The sequence below is a fragment of the Pangasianodon hypophthalmus genome, chromosome 25 (assembly GCF_027358585.1).
Source record: "Pangasianodon hypophthalmus isolate fPanHyp1 chromosome 25, fPanHyp1.pri, whole genome shotgun sequence".
Lineage (NCBI taxonomy): Eukaryota > Metazoa > Chordata > Actinopteri > Siluriformes > Pangasiidae > Pangasianodon > Pangasianodon hypophthalmus.
The window spans coordinates 13,458,347-13,480,640 of record NC_069734.1 but is presented as its reverse complement, the minus strand read 5'-3'; the positions used below and the strand labels follow the sequence as shown (position 1 = coordinate 13,480,640).

At 40.9% G+C, this 22,294-nt stretch overlaps 1 protein-coding gene across 5 annotated transcripts in view; it reads left to right on the top strand.

The window, feature by feature from the left end:
• Positions 1-22,294, top strand: part of ptpn5 (protein tyrosine phosphatase non-receptor type 5) — a 147,911-nt gene that overhangs the window by 93,088 nt on the left and 32,529 nt on the right. For all 5 annotated transcript variants that reach the window (XM_053229282.1, XM_026946680.3, XM_053229280.1 and 2 more), the window contains 3 exons: positions 6,858-6,937; positions 20,558-20,695; positions 21,226-21,336. In XM_053229282.1, the coding sequence (XP_053085257.1) occupies positions 6,858-6,937; positions 20,558-20,695; positions 21,226-21,336 (329 nt within the window). The remainder of the gene's footprint in view (positions 1-6,857; positions 6,938-20,557; positions 20,696-21,225; positions 21,337-22,294) is intronic.

The following is a 22,294-nucleotide window of genomic DNA, read 5'->3' as shown; positions in this document are numbered from 1 at the left end:
TGGAAAATCAATGTGCAGATATAATTTTGGTAACACTGATCTAGGATCTGCGTGGTTAAAATCTCCGGCTAGGATGAGAAATCCATCCAGGTGTGTTGTCTGTTGCTCACTGATGGCATGGTACAGTGCGCTGAGTGCCTCATTCCTATCGTTATTGTTAGGGCTGGGTGGAATGTAAACAGCGACCAGCAGAATCACTGTGAACTCCCTCGGAATGCAGAAAGGTTGGCACTTGACGATTATAAACTCCATAAGGGGAGAGCAGCATCTGCAGACTACCACAGTATCACAACACCAAGCATCACTGATGTAAACACAGACCCTGCCACCGCGGGTCTTACCGCTCTCGGCTGCTCGGTCTGCTCGGTAGCATGTTAGCTGACCAGCTGAATGTCAGAGTCAGGAATTGAACGTTGAAACATTCTAAAACATTTACACTTATTCATTTAGCAGATGCTTTTATCCAAAGTGACTTACAAGTGAAGAGATACAAGCAAAGCGATATATCAAGCAAAGGACAATACAGGTAGTGCTAACATACAAGATTTTTAATTGAGTGCTAGAGGAGCAAAGTGCACAGACTAGAGGTGTGGGAGCCAGTGTAATTGCAGATGTTTTTTTTTTGAGTGGGGACAAGTTAGGGGTTAATCACGTGTTCATGGAAGAGGTGGGTCTTTAGCCGTTTTTCAAAGAAAGTGATGGATTCTGCTGTCTGGATTGAGGTTGAAAGTTCATTCCACCACTGAGGGACAGTCAGTTTGAAAGTTCTGGAAAGAGACCTCATGCTTCTCTGAGTGAGCACTGCCAGGCTTCGGTCATTAACTGATCGCAGGTTGCAGGAGGGAACATAAACCTCAAGGAGAGTGATATGGTGGGGTGTGCTGTTTCACACATGGTCTTGTACATGAGCATCAAGGCCTTAAATTTGACGTGGGTGGCTACAGGAAGCCAGTGGAGGGAGAAAAGAAGTGTGTGACGGGTCCTTTTGTGCTGGTTGAAAACAAGGCATGCTGGTGCATTCTGAATCATCTGAAGTGAGTTGATCAAGCTGACTGAGAGGCCCGGGAGTAGTGTGTTGCAGTAGTCCAGTTTAGGGATAACAAGAGCCTGGACTAGTAGCTGTGTGGGATGATCAGTGAGATAGGGTCTGATTTTCTTGATATTATAGAGAATGAACCTAAAGGACTGTGCACTTGTTGAAATGTGGTCTGAAATGTTCAAGTGGTCATCGAAATTCACCCTAAGGTTTCTGGCTGTCCGGATTGGCTTGAGTGTGGTTGAGCCTAGTTGTACGGTGAGGTTGTGTTTGATTGAAGGGCAGGCAGGGATGACAAGAAGCTCCATTTTTGCCAAGATGAGCTTAAGGTGGCGCTCCTTCATCCAGTCCAAGATGTCAGACAGGCAGGCAGAGATGTGTACTGAGATCAATGGATCTTCTGGCTGGAAGGACAAATAGAGCTTTGTGTCATCAGCGTAGCAGTGATATGAGAAGCCATGAGACTCAATAACAGGCCCCAAAGATGTAGTATAAATAGAAATGAGCAGTGGACCCAGAACTGACCCCTGGGGAACCCCAGTTGTAAGGTGCTGAGACTCAGACACTCCTCCCCTCCATGATACCTTGAAGGATCTGCCTGAGAGATAGGATTCCACCCAGCGCAGAGCCGTTCCGATGATGCCTAGACTGGAGAGAGTTGACAGGAGGATCTGATGATTCACAGTGTCAGAGGCAGCAGAGAGATCACGTAAGATGAGGACAGATGATCTTGAGGTCGATCTTTCTAGTCGTAAGGCTTCAGTGATGGAAAGCAGAGCAGTCTCCATGGAGTAGCTGCTTTTGGAGCCAGACTACTTGGTGTCCAGGAGGTTGTTCTTTGTGAGAAAAGTGGAGAGTTGATTGAACACAGCTCTTTCAAGAATTTTGGACAGGAAAGGGAGGAGGGAGACTGGTCCGTAGTTGTCAACAGCAGCAGGGTTAAGTGTTGGTTTTTTAAGCAGTGGAGTAACCTGGACCTGCTTAAATGAGGGAAGATGCTGGTGTAGAGGGATGTGTTAAAGGCGTGTGTGTGAGTGCAGGTAGTAGTGTGGGAGAGATGGCCTGAAGAAGTTGAGAAGGGAAAGGGTCTAGAGGACAGGTTGTAGGATGGCTAGAGAGGAGGAGCTTGGAGACATCAGTCTCCGAGAGAGAAGAGAAGGAGGACAGTTGAGAGTTGCATGTAGGAGGAGCCTGTCTATGGGTGTCTGGTATTGGTTTCTGATTGATGTAACCTTGTTGGAAAAGAAAGTGGCGAAGTCATCTGCAGTCAGAGAGTTAGGGGAAGGGGGAGGAGGGGGACACAAAGAAATGGCTGTGAAGAGAGTACGGGTGTTAGTAGAGCAGCCAATCTTCTACTGGTAGTATGCGGCTTTAGTGGTAGAAATACTGTGGGAAAAAGATTTATGCCATTACCTTTCTACTGCCCTGAGCTTGGTCCAGTTGTTACAAAGCGCTTCTAAGAGCCAAGGGCTAGGAGGTGATGTGCGAGCTGGCCTGGAGGTTTTGGGGGCAGATGGTGTCAAGAGAAGATGTTAGAGTGAAGCATAGCATGCCAGTTGCGTTGTTTAAGTCCAGTGAGGAGTGGTGGCTATTAGAGGGGAGAGAGGTTGCGATAATGCGATAATGGAGGAGAAGAGTGTGGGGGAAAGGGAGCAAAGATGATTGAGGGTGGTGAGGGGAAAGGAACAGAAAACTGGATAAAGAAATGGTCAGATGTGTCGAGAGGAGCAATAAGAACATTTTCTGTGGTGCAGGTACATGTGAGGATGAGATTAAGCTGTTTGCTAGCTTTGTGAGGGGAACTGCTTGAGGTCAAATGTGGGCAAGGGAGCAAGAAAGTCAGCTGCATGTGGCTTGTCTAGGTGAATGCTGAAGTCGCCAAGGACCACAAGAGGAGTTCTATCATCTGGGATGGTTGACAACAGCACGTCAAGCTCTTTGTTGAACTTGACCAGGTGTCAAGTGCATTTTGGCAGGGTCAGTAACAGTAACAGCATGAAATACAATGGAACTGTTGGAGCAAGAGGGAGAAAGCGATGTAAATTTCCATGTTTTGGAGAGAAGCAAACCTGTGCCACCCCCTTGCAAAGTGGGGCGTGGGGTGTGGGAGAAGTTCAAATTGGAAGCCAGGGCAAAAGGTGTTGCAGTGTTCTCTTTTTGGATCCAGATCTCAGTCAGAGCCAGCAAACTGAGCTCGGAGTGGGTGGCAAATGCAGGAATGAAATCAGCCTTGTTTACAGCTGATTGGCAGTTCCATAGCCTGATCAAGAACGAGAAAGAGTATGCTGAGGCCGCCTACAGCGAGCATAGGTTATCTCAATTGTGTACTTTTCTATGAGTGTGCCATGGCCTGCTCCTCTGGTAAATAACAGGGATGAAATGATGATGCATGTTAGCAGATAAACAGTGGGAGAAAACGGGTAGAGAGAGGAAGAAAGTGCTACTTAGTGGATTGAATTGTGTCTTGTCAGTGTCCTTGCTTGGTGGACTCGCACAGTTAGACTCGCAGGCCTTTACACACGCTCGGTTTTCACACGACGAGGGCTTCACACAAGGCCTGACGCTTCCGTGTCAGTGTTTCCAAGTTTTAAAGTACTGTGGTAGGGGTGCTTCACAGCTGAGCATGCCCCTTTATTTACCACAACAAAGTCTAATAGCATGAATGAGCGACTTCTGGCAGAAACTGAATATGAATAATTGTATTGCTCTAATCTAACAACATGTAAACACCGATCTGATATAGTTAAACTGTTATCTACATGGTTAGTTATTGAATTGTCTGGTTTTTAGTTTATAGTCAGAGTTTTTTGCCTGATATTTTCAATTTTGTCATTCAAAAAAATTCATGAAGTCATCACTACTACATATTGATGGTGTGCATTCTTCTGTGGTGGTCTTATTCCTAGTTAATTTTGCTACTGCATTAAATTAGAGTCTAGGATTATTTTTATTACCTTCTATTAGGGTGGATAGATATGTTGATCTTGCAGCACTAAGAGATTTTCTATAGCTCAGGAGGCTCTCCTTCCGTGCTGTTTGAAATACTACCAATTAAGTTTGACACCATTTACATTCTCATTTTCAAGTGGAATGTTTTAAGGTGCATGTGTGATTGTTATACCAGGGTGCTAGTTTTTCCTGTCTGATTATTTTTCTTGTGGATCTACATTATCTAGAGTATAACGGAATGTTGACTCTAAGTATTCAGTCACCTGATTAAGTTCTCTGGGGTCAGACGGTGATCCAATCAATGTTGATAACTCTGGAAGATTAAAGATAAAATTATGTGCATTAGCTGACATGAATATACGTTTGACATGGTAGCATGGCATGGTGCATATATTATGAATGGTCTGCACTTATATAGCGACTTTTAACCTTAGCAGTTCTACAAAGCACTTTACACTGTTTCTCATTCACCCATTCATATACACACACAGACACACACACCACACTCACACGCTAGCCTGCCATCAGGAGCAACTTGGGCTTCAGTGACTAGCCCAAGGACACTTCGGCATGTGGAGGGGCCAGGGATCGAACTGCCAATCCTGCAATTAGTGGACAGCCCAGTCTACCACCTGAGCCACAGCTGCCCATTATGACTAAGACACATTTTAAATAAGATGAGATAATGATCTGAGATAGCTTCAGACTGAGGAAATGTGACTATATTTTCTATATTTAATCCGAATGATACTATTAGATCAAGAGTGTGACCACCATTATGAGTGGATCTTATTACATTCTGATTAACCCAGACTAGAATCTAGAATGGACACAGCCGCTGTTCTCAGAGGGTCTTCTTGGTTATCAAAATGAATATTAAAGTCTCCAACAATTAATGCTTTGTTTAAAGAAACAATGAGGTTTGAGATGAAATCCACTGATTCACAAAGGAATTCAGAATATGACCCTGGGGATCTGTAAATAATAATTAGTGGAATCGACTTGGGGACTCGGAGCATGCCGGAGTTTCACTTTTTTGGGATTGTTAATTTTGATTATAATTCATCTACACACCCTCATTGAATGGCATGCAGATCCATCAATAGCCTTGAAGTTGACTACTGCCTGCACATCACCAAATCTATGTGTAACATTTTGTCATATTATTATGACTTTATTCTCAAAATATTATGACACTTTTTTTAAGTGGCCTTAAAATGCCATCATATAAAGAAGATTTATTTTTTAGTGTTTCAAGCCTGCAATGCTTGACTGGGTTCATGCTGCTTTTCCTCTGAATAGCAAACAGTAAACAGAAAAGCTGTAACTCTTTCATTTAAATAAAAAAAACACTAAACTTACAGTTCTGTTGTCTGTCCTTTTGGGTAATTTGTACTTTGATTTGGCAATGTGTGCTCAATCTGTCAATTTTTAGCCTCTAAACACATTTAAGGGGAAAATGATTAGCCAAATATTAAGAATAATTTATGTTAAATAATAATCCACTTAGTACATTATACCAACAACTGAGTCTGTAACACGAATGCTGATTATTTATTACTGAAGCGTCATCGAACAGGCTATTATCCCACATGGAGATCAGATCTAGGGGGCGTGTCACTCTGTGTAATCACCTGACATGACTGTCACTGCTAGGCTGCATGAATCTACAGTGCTGGGCTTGTCATAGTTAGCCTACAGTGTCGCTTCATATCATTCTTTGTGTTTTTCTTGCCACTGTTCGTGGTAGAATCAGTTTAACAACAACAAAAAAAATAATAATAATCCTCTTTAAAACATGCATTAACTGCAAATAAGGTGATATGGGTGCAAAAATTTAAACCTTATATTGATTTTTTCATCTTTAAAAGACAGGGGAGCTTAGCCCTGTTAGCCCATTTATACGAGTCACTGACAGAATGCACCCATCTTCTCTCAGCTTTGTAAATCATTGTTCTTTCATACCAATGAGTGTAATATAGACATATTACAGTAGTGGCTAATCAGTTAGGTTCTAGCTCACTTGGAGATGAGGGGTAGTGAGGCAAGAGAGCTCATAGAAACAGTAGCATCTGCAGAGAAAGATTAGAAAAAAAGATATCACTGCATCAGGAAGTTCTGAATTATCTATCATCCATGTTTAGGTGCTTAGGAGAAAGCAAGAAAACACAAACCTTTACTATCTTCCAGTAGAGGAATGTACTCTCTTTTGTTATTTTACTGCACACCTCATACCCTGATAACTGTCCTGTAAGTAACATGAATGTATAGTTCAATCAAATGCAGTCAGTGTTCTAATTCATCCGAAAGGTTTTCATTGGGTTTGGGGTCAGGGCTCTGTGCAGGCCACTCGAGTTTTTCCACACCAACCTTGGCAAAATGTGTCTCCATGGACCTCGCTTTGTGCACAGCGGCACTGCCATGCTGGAACATGTTTGGGCCCCTTAGTTCCAGTGAAGGGAAATCAAAATGCTACAGCATACAAAGACATCCTACATAATTGTGTGCTTCCAGTGTTGTGACAACAGGTTGGGGAAGGCCCACATATGGGTATGATGGTTAGAGGTCCACAAACTTTTGGCCATATAGTGTAGGTGGATCCAGAAGGAGTACACTGGTAGGGGTATCTTTTATACATTTTTATAGAATGTGACTGCAATGTCTTTTTGCTTTAATGAAAACAGAGCCTTTTAAGAGGCACTTAATATATGTTAAAAAAAATCTGACAGTAAACTGAGCTAACATTGTAAAAGATAGCATGCACCAGTAAATAATATTTTGTTATTATATACCCACATTTAATTACATGCATAAGGTAAACTTCTGCTTGTGTGTTACCCTCTATTCATAACCTCTCAAATCAATGTTTCAGACACGCACAGTAGGGTTTGCCTTCAAGGAGCAAAGGAAGATGACTTTCTCAGCACATATATAAATGCTAACTACTTGAAGGTAAGTGCTGTTTGACTGTTAATAGTTTAGCTTACTATATGTTTTTCTATCTGTACAATTGTTAAAGTGAACCTTTAGTATTATATGGATTTCTTCATTAATGGTTCCTAAATGTGATCTGATTGCCATCTAAGAATAAATATACAGCAATAAATATACAAAAATATTAACAAAGTTATCTAACAATAAATATACAAAAATATTCAAAAGAAGACTCAAAATAATAATATGCTATATCTTTAATAAATGATATAAATAAATATTTTAATAAATGATTTAAAAAAATATCTTGATAAACAAGTGAAGGCTATCTGTGCTGTACAGTTCAATTCAATTCAATTCAATTTTATTTGTATAGCGCTTTTAACAATGGACATTGTCACAAAGCAGCTTTACAGAAAATAAATGGATTCACAAAAATATATTGTAAATATTTAAATTTATCACTGTGAATTTATCCCTAATGAGCAAGCCAGTGGCGACGGTGGCAAGGAAAAACTCCCCGAGATGATATGAGGAAGAAACCTTGAGAGGAACCAGGCTCAAAAGGGAACCCATCCTCATCTGGGTGCAACGGATAGTGCAATTATAAATAAATCCCTTCTATTGTGTACTATATGGACAAATAGTGCAATTGTGCAACCAATAAATTCATCACAGTATTTGCAAGAGGTCCGGCTGGTTAAAATCTATCCACTGTCCACTGATGGAGTCCTGAGTACGAAGCTGCTCGTGGCAACTGCAGCCCCAAAGCCACTACAGCAATCGCAGTCCCAAGCCATTACAGTACAGCTCCCCATATGTGATCCCCAAGCCATCTCCACAGCCCCCAGGTGGCACCATCCCCAGCAATCCAAACAGTTCTTCAGGCAGTCCATATGGGGCCACCCCCAGCAGCAGCGAGCGAACTCAACCGATGAGAACTCCAACCAGAAGTAGGGCATCAGGATGGGTCAGGCAGCGAGGAGGAGCAGAAGGGGTCAGGATCACTGGCATCACTGGCATCTCAGAAGTAGCATGTGTAGCTCGACAGAGAGTGAGGGAGAGAGAGAGATGGAGAGAAAGGAAGAGATTGTTAGGTGAGCTTTTGTCCTCTAATGGTTAAGCACGATGTACTTTGCATGCAGAGTGCAAGCAGGGACTCCGGCAAGACTAGCTATGACAGCATAACTGAAAGGGAGAGCCAGAAGCTAACACAGACATGAGGGCACCCTGGGACATAAGGCAGCCAGCCACTCCACCGTCGACAAACCTGAGTGAACGTGTGAGAGTGGGGGGGCGACAGCATCCAAACATCCCATTTCACCACAACACTCTATGCCTGTGAAACCCTCCAGACCTGCCCCTGTACCTAAGAAAACTATTCACAAAAGGCTTGACTAAACAAATATGTTTTCAGCCTAGACTTAAACACTGAGACTGTGTCTGAGCCCCGAACACTAAGTGGAAGGCTGTTCCATAACTGTGGGGCTTTGTATGAGAAAGCTCTACCCCCAGCTGTAGCCCGCATTATTCGAGGTACCAACAAATAGCCTGCATCTTTTGATCTGAGTAGGCGTGACGGATCATAAAAGACCAATAATAATACAGTTCAGGAACATTTTTATTAAATGAGTGGCTGGCTACATTAACCTTCTATCTCTTATTCTGCTGTAGAATTTTGTGATACAACTTTAAACTAGGGCAGCACACTGGTGCAGTGAGTAGCATTCGCACCTCAGAACTTCAGGTCCTGAGTTCAATCCTGCACTTACTGTTGAATGTGTTACTTTTGGATGTTTCTGTTCATGTGCTCCCTGTGTCTGCATGGATTCTCTGGTTTCCTCCCTCTGTCCAAAATCATGCCAGTAGGTGGACTGGCTAAGATAAATTGTCCAAAGCTGTGAATGAGTGTATGATTGTGTGTGAGTGTGCCAACTTGTGTCCCATCCGGGGTCAATTCTAATGCATCAACATCAGTGTTCCAGGAATTGGCTCCAGGTCCACGGCAACCCTGACAAAGATAAAGTGGTTACTGAAAGTGAATGAGTGAGTGAGACTTAATTGGTCCTTTAAATGATTAAAAAATTGTCCATGTCATGCCATGCTTCATAGTTGAAGAATAGACTACATTAGTTAGCAACATTAAAAGATTTGATTTAGTTAAAAGATTGATTTATTGGTTTATTGATTTTATTATTATTTTTATTATTATTAGTAGTAGTAGTAGTAGTAATAGTAGTAGTAGTAGTGTATACCCCTCAAACACTTCTGTGCCACCAACAAGGCAAAATTGGACATACATTTGCAATAATAACTCTGCAACACAACATTATAGAAATTTTCATACTTTTTTTTTTTTTGCTTCTTCTGTTACAAATTTTTCCATTCATCACGAAATTTGGATCACGGCATCATGAGACCAACCCAAACCAAACTTGTTTCTTGGATTTTTGATATGTAGGACGGTTCATCCATAATGCAATCATGAATTTGATTCCAAAGGCAACATTGTAAAATATTCAGACTGAATTTTGTATGTCATTGAAATTTCAAATTTTGTCAGTAAAAATTCATAAATAGCAAATTAGTAAAACTGCTCATAACTTTTGAACCACTCAACTTCTTTCTGATGCTAGTTTTACATTTTGGGTTTTAACAAAAGCTGTTTTTTAGACAAATTATGTCTAATCATCACCCTTTCAGAGTTCTCTCATTTGCATGGATCACAGCATCAAGAGACCAACTTGAACAAAAATTGTTTCTTGGATCGGTTCATCCATAATGAACAGGAATAGGAAGTGAGGAAGCTGCAATTCTCAGCAGCGATGTGGCGTTTTTAGCTTGTGTGGTTTTCATCCTGCTTCCTGAGACATACATACACATAGGATTAAGAATGAATGTCTTTAGCCTAGGCTACATACACATAGACTAAAGTCAAACTCAATTTTTCACAACTCAACACATTCAATGTTACTCTACCTCCTGTGTTAGAGTACAGTCAGGTCTGGAAGTATTTGGACAATGACAGAGTTTTTGTGATTTTGCCTTTATACACCACCACAATGGATTTGAAATAAAACAAGATGTGATTGAAGTGTAGACTTTCAGCTTTATTTTAAGAGGTTCCACAAAAATATGACATTTACCATTTAGGAATTACAGCCATTTTCAGGGGCTCAAAGGACAAAGTGACATAACTGTAAATATAACCATAATTTTAATACTTGGATGAAAATCCTTTGCAGTCAATGACTGCCTGAAGTCTGGAGGCCATGTTCTCAAAACTCAAATTCTGAGTTTCCTCCCTGGAGATGCTTGGCCAGGCCTTCACTGCAGCCACCTTCAGTTGCTGCTTGTTTGTGGGTCTTTCTGTCTTCAGTCTTGTCTTCAGTAAGTGAAAAGCATGCTCTATTGGGTTGAGATCAGGCGACTGACTTGGCCATTGAAGAATATTCCATTTCTTTGCCTTCAAAAAGTCTTGAGTTGCTTTTGCAGTATGTTTAGGGTCATTATCCACCTGCACTGTGAAGCGGCGTCCTATCAGTTTTGTAGCATTTGGCTGAATGTGAGCAGAGAGTATAGCCCTATACACTTCAGAATTCATCTTGCTACTTCTGTCAGCAGTCACATCATCAATAAACACCAGTGAGCCCGTTCCATTGGCAGCCATACATGCCCATGCCATAACAATGTCTCCACCATGTTTGACACATGATGTGGTATACTTTGAATCATGAGCTGTTCCTTTCTTTCTCCATACTTTTCTCTTCCCATCATTCTGGTACAAGTTAATCTTGGTTTCACCAGTCCAAAGAATCTTATTCCAGAACATGGGAGGCTTTTTTAAATGTTTTCTGGCAAAGTCTAATCTGGCTTTCCTGTTCTTGAACGTTAACAGTGGTTTGTACCTTGTTGTAAACCCTCTGTATTTACATTCATGAAGGCATCTCTTGATTGTAGATTTTGACAATGACAGATTATGCCTACCTTCTCCAGAGTATTCTTGACTTCTGTTGATGTTGTGAAGGGGTTCTTCTTCACCAAGGAAAGGATTCTGCGATCATCCACTTTACTTGTCTTCCGTGGTCTTCCAGGCCTTTCGATGTTGTTGAGCTCACCAGTGCTTTCTTTCTGTTTAAGAATGTTCCCAACTGTTGATTTGGCCACACCTAAGGTTTTTGCTATCTCTCTTATAGATTTATGTTTTTTATGTAAATTTATGTTTTTTCATCCTAATGATGGCCTCCTTCAAATATTAAGTGTAGATTACTTTAATTTACTTTAAGACTATCTGTTCCTATACTTTTCCTCATCTAGATGTAAAATCAAGAAATTAAAGCTGAAATTCTGATCTATAGTCTCATATTCATCTTTTGATCTCAAACCCAAATGTCTTAAGTGTACAGCGAAAACAAAAGAATTGGCCTTGCTATTCCAATACATTCAGAGGGGACTGTATATCAGTTTTTCAGTGGGTGAAAAGTTTATGTACACTTTGTTAGTTAGCTGGCATTGCCTTTTATTTGCTGAACTTGTATAAAAGACTTGGAGTAGCCTTCCACATGCTTCTCACATAACTTTGCCAGAATCTTTTCCCATTCTTCCTAACAGAACTGGTGTAACTCAGTCAGGTTTGTGGGCCTCCATGCCAAGACATGCTTTTTCAGTTCAGTCCACAATTTTCTATGGCATACAGGTCAGGGCTTTGTGTTGGCCACTCCAGTGCTTTCATTTTGTTGTCTTGAAGCTGTTTTATTCCAACTTCTTAGGTATGCTTAGGATGATTGCCCTGCTGGAAGACCCAGTTGTGACCAAGTTTTAACTTTCTGGCTGATGTCTTGAGTTGTTGCTTCAATATTTCTAGATAATCCTCCTTCCTCATAATACCACCTATTTTCTGAAATGCACCAGTCTCTTTTACATCAAAACACCCCACATCATAATACTAACCCCCATGCTTCACAGATTGGATGATGTACTTTGGATTAAAAGCCTCATCTTGTTTTCTCCATACATAGTGCTGATCGTTATGGCTAAATAGTTAAATCTTTGTTTCATCTGTCCAGAAAACACTTCTCAAAAAGGCTGATGATCACCTGCAAACTGGCTTTCTTTATGCTGATCTTGGAGTTTGGGCTTCTTAATTGTGTGACAGCCTTTCAGGCTGTGAAATAAGACTGTCTTGATAGTGGATGTGCATACTTTGGTACCTGATGCCTCCAACTCCTTCACTGGTTCCTTTGTTTTTGTCTTGGGTTTCAGTTGAACCTTTAGACCAAAGATCATTCATCTCTGGGAGATAATTTGTGCATCCTACCTGAACGATGCAGTGTCTGTGTGGTCCCAAGATTTTGACACATGTCTACATCATGCCAAGAAGAAAGGACATTGTTTAATGTTTAATAACTAATGGGATAAGGCTAGTTGCAGAGCTACCAGAATCCCAACAACTTTGCCCCTCTCAGGCAAGCCAAATGCTTCAATTTACTAATTACAATTGCTGGTTTCTAATTACCTCCTTATTTTCCTGTATAAATGTCCTCTAGTATAGTAACTCACATTGCTGTACATGATTATATAATAGATATAAGAATAAGATAATGGAATGGAGTATGAATTCTGCTTCATACTGCACCGGTAAGTGCATAGCTGCTTAAACCTTTTGTACTGAAATGGACTGAAATGCTGTTTAAAATACATTTTATGCATTGAATTGATTAGGCTTATATCCACTTTGTTATGGCACATACCTCTCCAGCAACTTGTTTAAGGGCTGACATTCACTGTGACTCACTTAGCTAGTAAGGTTTTACTTGTTTTTGTTTACTGCTGGGTCTGGCTTCTTACCCCAAATGATGTTAGCAGGCAGGGTTAAAGAGTAAATAAGAATATTCCATGTAATTTTTTTGTGAAATATTGCTGTATATGCTGTATGTGAAATATTGCTGCATATGGACCAAGATGGCAGTGCCTACACATCGCGAGGCTCAGCGTCTCTCCAGATTTACCTACTAATCACCTTATGATCATTCGATTTAGTCGTGCGATTTTAACATACGACAGCCAGTCGCTACTTAACATCAATCATGCGTACACTAATTCTGTTTCGAACTACATTTTCAACTTTGACCAGTTACCACCGGAGCTTGTGAGGACGTCGCCACACAGCAAGCCCCTTGTTCCGATCACAAGAGTCCAGCGGCGGCGCAGAGACCGTAAACAAAGACGGGGATACGCGGGGGGCTATGAGCTAAGCTAAGGCTAATTCCACCCCGACCAGCGTTCCCTGACGAACAAACTGTACGAGCTCAGAATTTGGACACTTACACAGAGAAGATTACGGACTGTAATGTAATGGTTTTCTCGGAAACTTGGCTTAACAACGGCATCGCAAACAGTGTGCTGGAGCTGGAGGGGCGCAATATTTTCAGGGCTGATAGAGAAGCAGCAGCCACAGGTAAAAACAGAGGTGGGGGCTTATGTATCTATGTAAACAAAACATGGTGCACTGTCTCTATCACTGTTGGTTCCTGTTGCTCTGCTTATCTTGAATACCTGATTATTAAGTGCAGACTCTTGTATTTACCACGCGTGTTTACATGCGTTGTTGTGATAGCAGTGTATGTCCCCCCAGATACAAAGGCTAATATGGCCATGAAAGAACTTAGTGCAGCTATTAACAATCTGCAGACAGTGCACCCTGACGGAGCCTTTATCGTCACTGGGGATTTTAATCACTGCAACTTAAGATCTGTTCTGCCAAAGTTTCAACAGAATGTTGCCTGCTTCACTAGAGGACACAAAACTCTGGACCATGTATACACTAATGTGGCTGATGCTTACAAAGCCACACTCCTCCCCCACCTTGGACAATCTGACCATCTTTCATTGTTTCTGCTGCCCAAGTACTCTCCAATCATCAAACGTGTGAAACCCACAATCAGGACTGTTAAAGTCTGCCTGGACGGGGCTGACGCTGCTCTCCAGCAGCTGTTCTCACACACTGACTTGAGTGAATTTGCTGACCAGGCCACCGTAGACTCAGACACCAACATTAACACCTACACCAACTCTGTTCTGCAGCACATCAACAAATGTGTGGACCAGGTGACTACACAGAAAACAATTATAATGTTCCCCAACCAGAAGCCCTGGATGAACCGTGAGGTTCGCCTTCTGCTCAAACCACGCAGCCTTCAGGTCCGCCAAACATGAACAAAAACAGCGGATTGAAGCGCACTTCAACTCTGCTGACCCCCGGCACATGTCGCAAGGGATTCAGGCCATTACTGACCTCAAACCACCCAGCATGTCACCTCCAACAAGCTCTGCCTTACTCCCAGACAAGCTCAACCACTTCTATGCTCGTTTTGAAAAAGGGAGGATGGAGCCCATGCTCAAGGCTGAGCTACTGCCAGGTGAGCAGCCACTCACACTCTCCACCTCTGAAGTATGTGCTACTCTGAACAGGATTAATGCACGTAAAGCAGCTGGTCCCGATGGCATCCCTGGCCAGGTATTTAGAGCCTGTGCAGAGCAACTGACTGGAGTCTTCACAGACATCTTTAACCTGTCCCTAGCTCAGGCAGTTGTCCCCACCTGCTTTAAGTCAGCTACCATTGTGCCTGTGCCCAAGCACTCCGCTGCAAAGACACCCAGTGACTTTCTTGTCGCACTCACCCCTGTCGTGCCTCGAAAGGCTGGTCCTCATCCACCTCCAAGCCTGTCTACCTCCCACTCTGGATCCATACCTGTTCGCTTATCGCTGCAATAGGTCAACAGAGGATGCCATCTCCACAGCGCTCCATTCTGCTCTGACTCATCTGGACAACACCAAGACTTACGCCACGATGCTGTTCATAAACTTAAGTTCAGCATTTAACACAGTCAGCCCATCCAAACTAATCTTAAAGCTTAAACAGCTTGGAATCAGTACTCCTCTCTGGAACTGGACTCTGGACTTTCTCTCAAACAGACCACAGTCTGTCAGACTGGACAACCTCACCTCCTCCAGTCTCATCCTCAACACTGGAGTTCCCCAGGGATGCGTATTGTCCCCTCTCCTATACTCCCTTTTCACCCATGACTGAATACCTGTACATGCCTCTAACAGCATTATCAAGTTTGCAGATGACACCACTGTGATAGGCCTGATCAGAGGTAAAGATGAGACGGCTTACAAGGAGGAGATCTAGCACCTTGTGGCATGGTGTGGGGACAACAACCTGGAACTCAACACCAAAAAAACAAAGGAGGTCATCGTGGACTTCAGATGTGCTGGGAATCACACTCACGCTCCCATTCACAGAGCTACTGTTGAGCATGTACCCAGCTTTAAGTTCCTTGGGGTCCACATCTCCGAGGACCTCACCTGGTCCCTGAACTCCTCCTTTCTGGTTAAAAAGGCACAACATTGCCTTTATTTTCTAAGGAGACTGAAAAAGGCCCACCTCTGCTCCAAGATTCTCGTGAACTTTTACCGCAGTACCATTGAGAGCATCATCACCAACTGCATCTCAGTCTGGTATGGCAACTACACCGCAACAAACCAAAAAGCCCTTCAACGGGTGGTGAAAACCACCCAACGCATCACTGGCACTCAGCTACCCACCATCAAGAGATTTACCATAAACGCTGCCTGCAGAGGGCATTATCAAAGACGCCTCTCACCTGAATCACAGACTATTTACCCTCCACCCATTTGGAAGGTGCGACCAGTGCCTTAGCGCCCACACAAACAGACTGAGAAATAGCTTCTTCCCAGTGGCTGTTTCCACACTGAACAGCTGATCACAATGTACACTGTAATATCTGTTTTCATTTACTTACTTCACTGTTTATTCACCTTGCTTCTTTGCATTACATAAATTATAATGCAGTTTTTGCACTACTGTACTTACATACATGCATATATGTGTGTGCATATATATATATATATATAATATGTGTGTATGTATATGTTCATTTGTATATCCTGTTCATATTCCTGTTATATTCTTAACATGTCTTCACCATTGTACACTGATTGTACATACATATATAGATTACATTTATCCCTATTTATAATACCTACTGCACCTCCTGTACATAAGTCATCCATTCTTTTCATCCAATTTTGAAAATAATAATAATAATAGTAATTTTCCATCCTTTTTAGCTGTTTACCAGAATTCAGCTACAGCAGCATTCAATGTGTTTTCCTGGGCCACCACAATTTTTTTTTATTTTGTACAAGTTAGTTCTGGTGGAACCAGTTGCCATTAGAAGTTACAAAATTAGTTGAATTTTGAAATAGTTGAAAGTGCACTTGTGTGCAATTAAAGTATCACATTATCTCAATACAGATACACTTTTTCTGGAAGGAACCAGAGGACAGGCAAGGCAAGAAATTGCTTGGGTCCATGAATTTTGAGGAATAAGTTCATGAAAATGTCAAATTTTAAAGTGCAACTCAAAAATATCTTTAATAAAAATATTAAGTTACTCATCAAAATGTGATTTAAGTACTTATACTAAATTTAATTTAAACAAGTTTCTAATTATTTGTTTCAGTTACGTAGAGCGAATGTGATCAACTCAGCTTGAGTGAGCGTGCAAACTTTGATTTTATTCAGGGCTTTGAAATTACTCATCAAATTATGTTGGATTTACGAAAAAAAAATTTTGTTAATGTAACTCACTTCAATCATGTGGAACTGACGTACACGTTTGAATTAAGTAAATTCAATTAGCTTTTTTTTTCATTGTATATGCTTATAGTCAGGAGGGCATTTTTCTGCATGGAGCCCTTAACAACGCCCTAGAATCACCTCTGCAAATTCCAATTAGACACCCAGCAAGCATGTGAAAAAAGGTTCTCTAGTATGATAAGACCAAAATTTAACATTTTGGCCTAGGCACAATGTTTGGTAAAAGCCCAAGATTCCTCATCACCCTGAGATCATCATCACTACAGAGAAGCATGGTAATGGTAGCATCATGTTGTGGAGATGCTTTTCATCAGCAGAAACTGGTCAGGGTTGAGGGCAATATGGATGGAGCCAAATACAGCACAATCCAGGAAGAAAACTTGATCCAGTCTGCAAGAGACTTGAGATTGCTGTGGAGGTTCACTTTCCAACACTTTCCAACTGACAGCGAATTGCAAGTCTCTGTTGTGTTTTGCAAGTGGTTTGGCATCTGTAACTTGCATAACTTGGATTTTTCATTTGCAGTAGAAAGGAGTTAACTGTATATTTCTTGTCTGGTTCATCAAAGCTATATGTCATGCACTACTAAGATGACCTCAAGGTGAATTAAAGCAATTTATCCCTCCCTTCTGTAATAAGTATCCAGTGAGGTATGTTTTAAAACGCCATATTATATGCTTGTTTATCTTGTGTTTATATACACTATATGGCCAAAATTATGTGGACACCTGACCATCTCACCCATCCCCCTGCTGTTAAAATAACCTGCACACTTGTGGGAAGTCTTTCCTTTATATTTTGGATGGAAGATTTGGGGGATTTGCCCATTCAGCCAACATTCAAATTGTTTACTAAGTTTTATTAAGTGAGTGTTCATAAGTAACAGAATTTTTCACCACGTGTGTAGTTATCTCTTGAACAAGCAAGTAAGGCTAAATTAAACTAAACCAAACCAAACCTAATTAAAATGTCAGAGAAAGGTGAATACTTATGGCCAGGCACTGTAAATTCTGTTTAACACAGTCTTTTTAAAGGTGTCAGCCTGGCTAATACATTTCTCTTACATCGTTTACTGCAACTTACAATCTGATCAAGACAATTATTTGTGAACTGTAATGGAAATAAGCCATAAAATAAACTTCAGGGAAGCTAGCTAACAGGGCAAGCCACAGGATGAATCCTGAATGACTTTTGTATCAGCCATACTGTATAGTGCACTATATAGAGTGTACAAGCCATTATTTTTTGCCTTGTGTAGTGCAGGATAGGGAGCAGGAAGCCATTTGGGATTCATCCTGATCTCTATTATGAAGATCACTGTTACCATAGAAACAGCTGTAAATATGGTTGATGTTAACAAGCCCTTGCTCCGAATGTTATGGAGAAATGTGTATGCATAAAAGCTGCGCATGCATAGTGGCTGTGATTATTCAACAGCCTTAGTGAGGACAGTGTGTAGATGATGTAATCATATCAACTAAGACTCCCAAAGCATCTATAATTTCATCACTGCCTTGTCTTTAAAAAGCTGCTGTGGAATAAATTGCTGATTAAAATAAAAGCTGTATCCTGTCTGTGACATGTGCTTTATGCATATGAATGAAAATGCTTTGCAAACTCTTTCAATGTCAACTTGTCACACAAGTTTTCCTTTTTTCCCCTTTTGCCCTGTCATCATTTCTGTTATTTCTGTCCCCAGAAGAAAACACTTTTTTTGTGTGTGTGCAAAAAAAAAAACTCTGTTATTGACTTTAATGTTGCTACATCTTCCTTGTTTCTCTCTGCTCTTGAATTTGACTTGTCTTAAATTACGCACACTCATATAGTAAACACAACTGCATGTTTACTATTTCATGTTTAAATTTTCTAATTAGAATTTGAATTTGAATAAAGTCCAAGATGACAGCATTTTAATTAAGTAGTTAGAGTTTTGTTTAACAAGACAATTCTTTTTCATGGCAACCAACTCTGTACCTTAGTGTATGTCACCTATGTTGGTCACATGATGTGACAGCTTTCAATTTGAGGTTAGTTGGAAATTTGAACGGCATTCTTTATCTTAAAATATTGATTTTACAAGTACAAAAGGCATTCTAGAGAATCTTTTGGAAGTGTTCACCTTAATTTTGTCATGATATTGTCCTCATGATAATCTTGTGTATTAAAACAACTTACTGTCAACAAAAATTATTTAATTTACTGAAGTATTATGTCAGGTTGATAGTAAAAGGTTTAGTTTTTTTTTACTTAAAGCTTTTATGTCACCTCGAATAGTTGTCACAGGCTTATGTACAGGTGAAACTCGAAAAATTAGAATATCGTGCAAAAGTTCATTTATTTCAGTAATGCAACTTACAAGGTGAAACTAATATATGAGATAGACTCATTACATGCAAAGCAAGATAGTTCAAGCTGTGATTTGTCATAATTGAGATGATTATGGCTTACAGCTCATGAAAACCCCAAATCCACAATCTCAGAAAACTAGAATATTGTGAAAAGATGTATTCTAGGCTCAAAGTGTCCCACTCTAATCAGCTAATTAAGCCATAACACCTGCAAAGGGTTCCTGAGCCTTTAAATGGTCTCTCAGTCTGGTTCAGTAGGAATCACAATCATGGGAAAGACTGCTGACCTGACAGTTGTGCAGAAAACCATCATTGACACCCTCCATAAGGAGGGAAGCCTCAAAAGGTAATTGCAAAAGAAGTTGGATGTTCCCAAAGTGCTGTATCAAAGCACATTAATAGAAAGTTATGTGGAAGGGAAAAGTGTGGAAGAAAAAGGTGCACAAGCAGCAGGGATGACCGCAGCCTGGAGAGGATTGTCAGGAAAAGGCCATTCAAAAGTGTTGGGGACTTTCACAAGGAGTGGACTGAGGCTGGAGTCAGTGCATCAAGAGCCACCACACACAGACGGATCCTGGACATGGGCTTCAAATGTCGTATTCCTCTTGTCAAGCCGCTCCTGAACAACAAACAACGTCAGAAGCGTCTTATCTGGGCTAAAGAAAAAAAGAACTGGTCTGTTGCTCAGTGGTCCAAAGTCCTCTTTTCTGATGAGAGCAAGTTTTGCATTTGGAAACCAAGGACCCAGAGTCTGGAGGAAGAATGGAGAGGCACACACTGCAAGATGCTTGAAGTCCAGTGTGAAGTTTCCACAGTCTGTGTTGATTTGGGGAGCCATGTCATCTGCTGGTGTTGGTCCACTGTGCTTCATTAAGTCCAGGGTCAATGCAGCCGTGTACCAGGAGATTTTGGAGCACTTCATGCTTCCTTCCGCAGCCAAGCTTTATGGGGATGCTGACTTCATTTTCCAGCAGGACTTGGCACCTGCCCACACTGCCAAAAGCACCAAAACCTGGTTCAATGACCGTGGGATTACTGTGCTTGATTGGCCAGCAAACTTGCCTGACCTGAACCCCATAGAGAATCTATGGGGCATTGCCAAGAGAAAGATGAGAGACATGAGACCGAACAATGCATAACACCATAACACCTCAGCAGTGCCACAGGCTGATAGCTTCCATGCCATGCCGCATTGAGGCAGTAATTGCTGCAAAAGGGGCCCAAACCAAGTACTGAGTACATATGCATGCTTATACTTTTCAGAGGTCCGATATTGTTCTATTTACAATCCTTGTTTTATTGATTGCATGTAATATTCTAACTTTCTGAGATTGTGGATTTGGGGTTTTCATGAGCTGTAAGCCATAATCATCTCAATTATAACAAATCACGGCTTGAACTATCTTGCTTTGCATGTAATGAGTCTATCTCATATATTAGTTTCACCTTGTAAGTTGCATTACTGAAATAAATGAACTTTTGCATGATATTCTAATTTTTCGAGTTTCACCTGTATGTCACCCCTGAATATTACCATTAGACGCATATATGATTGTGTAATTGTTTTCTGTGAACAGCAAATTGTCTTTGCTTTTTCATAGGGCTATGGTGGGCAGGAGAAGGTATACATTGCCACTCAGGGTCCAACTGTAAACACAGTGGGAGATTTCTGGAGGATGGTTTGGCAGGAACGCTGCCCAATCATTGTCATGATCACCAACATTGAGGAGAAAAATGAGGTCAGCTAGATACATAAGTAGATATACATAAACACATATAAAAGAGCAAAGATGGAAATAAACAGAGACAGTATGTGCAGACATATAGTTGGAAAGTTTTAACAGATTTAGCCCTGAAACACTTTAAAATAAGCTTCAACAAATGTAGTATCACATCATTAGTGATGTAATTAGTAAATTTCTTGGTTCTGTATTTGATGAAATTCCATTTGCTTCCTTTGTGAACAAATTTGTGTAATCTGCTTAAATAAAAACATTTATTGGTGAAAATTAGTTAGGATATTTACTTGATTCTAAGTATATTTACTTATTGATCTAAATGAAAGTCATTAACATTGCATTTAGTGCAACACATCCAGACTGTATCTAGAGACTATGCACAGATAAAAATGGGCACTCTGACCCTTATTATAAATATAGCACTCATAGGTACATATTTGCAAATACTTAATATGGGAAAAGAGAAAATAGCAATTGTAGTGTGTATAGATGAGACTGCAACTGATCATATAACTGTTTGTGTTCTACAGAAATGCACAGAGTACTGGCCAGAGGACAGCATGACCTGTGAAGGCATTGAGATCACTGTCAAACAGTTCATTCAGGCTGATGACTACAGTCTGAGGAGCTTCACTGTGAAGGTGACTCTTTCTGGCTTAGACATGAAAAATAAAAGGAAACAATAGTGGTTTATTTAATTTATTTAGCTATCCTGCAACTTCCAGTTACCTACCCATCTCCATGTATATTGCAATACATTTTTACACACAGCAAAAATGATGAAAAGGGGGAAATAAAATAATATATTTGGTTCTTAATATCCCCTAGATGTATACCCCAACTTGGCGCAGAATATCAGAATGTTCTAGGAGAGCCTGAGTAAAGACTGAGTGATGCATCTCTAATAAACAGTGCCATCCAAAATTATTGTCGCCCACCATAAAAATGAGAAAAAAAAATTATGTAAATACAGGTAAAGACATGGGGGAAAAACACATACTATAAATTATATTTTGAGCTCAAACAAATTTGGACAAAACAAAGGTTTCCATATTATCTACATCTTTGTATTAATATTTTGTGAAGACACCCTTTTTTTCACTTATCTTCAGGTAGTGCTCATGTTCTACAGCAACAAGTGCTATGTTGTTTTGGGGGTATGGGGTAGGGGGGAAGTAGACTTTTGTGTCCACTGGATATATACGATGGATACACACCTATCAGCCGTAACATTAAAACATTTGAAACATATTGTGTAGGTCCCCCTTGTGCTGCCAAAACAGCTCTGACCTGTTGAGGCATGGACTCCACAAGACCCCTGAAGGTGTTCTGCGGTATCTGGCACCAAGTCGTTGGCAACAGATCCTTTAAGTCCTGTAAGTTGAGAGGCTTGTTTGACATGTTTGTCCAGCACGTCCCACAGATGCTCGCTCGGATTGAGATCTGGGGAATTTGGAGGCCAAGTCAACACCTTGAACTCTTCGTCATGTTCCTCAAACCATTCCTGAACAATTTTTACAGTGTGGCAGGGCGCATTATCCTGCTGAAAGAGGCCACTGCCATTAGAGGGAATACCATTGCCATGAAGGGGTGTACTTG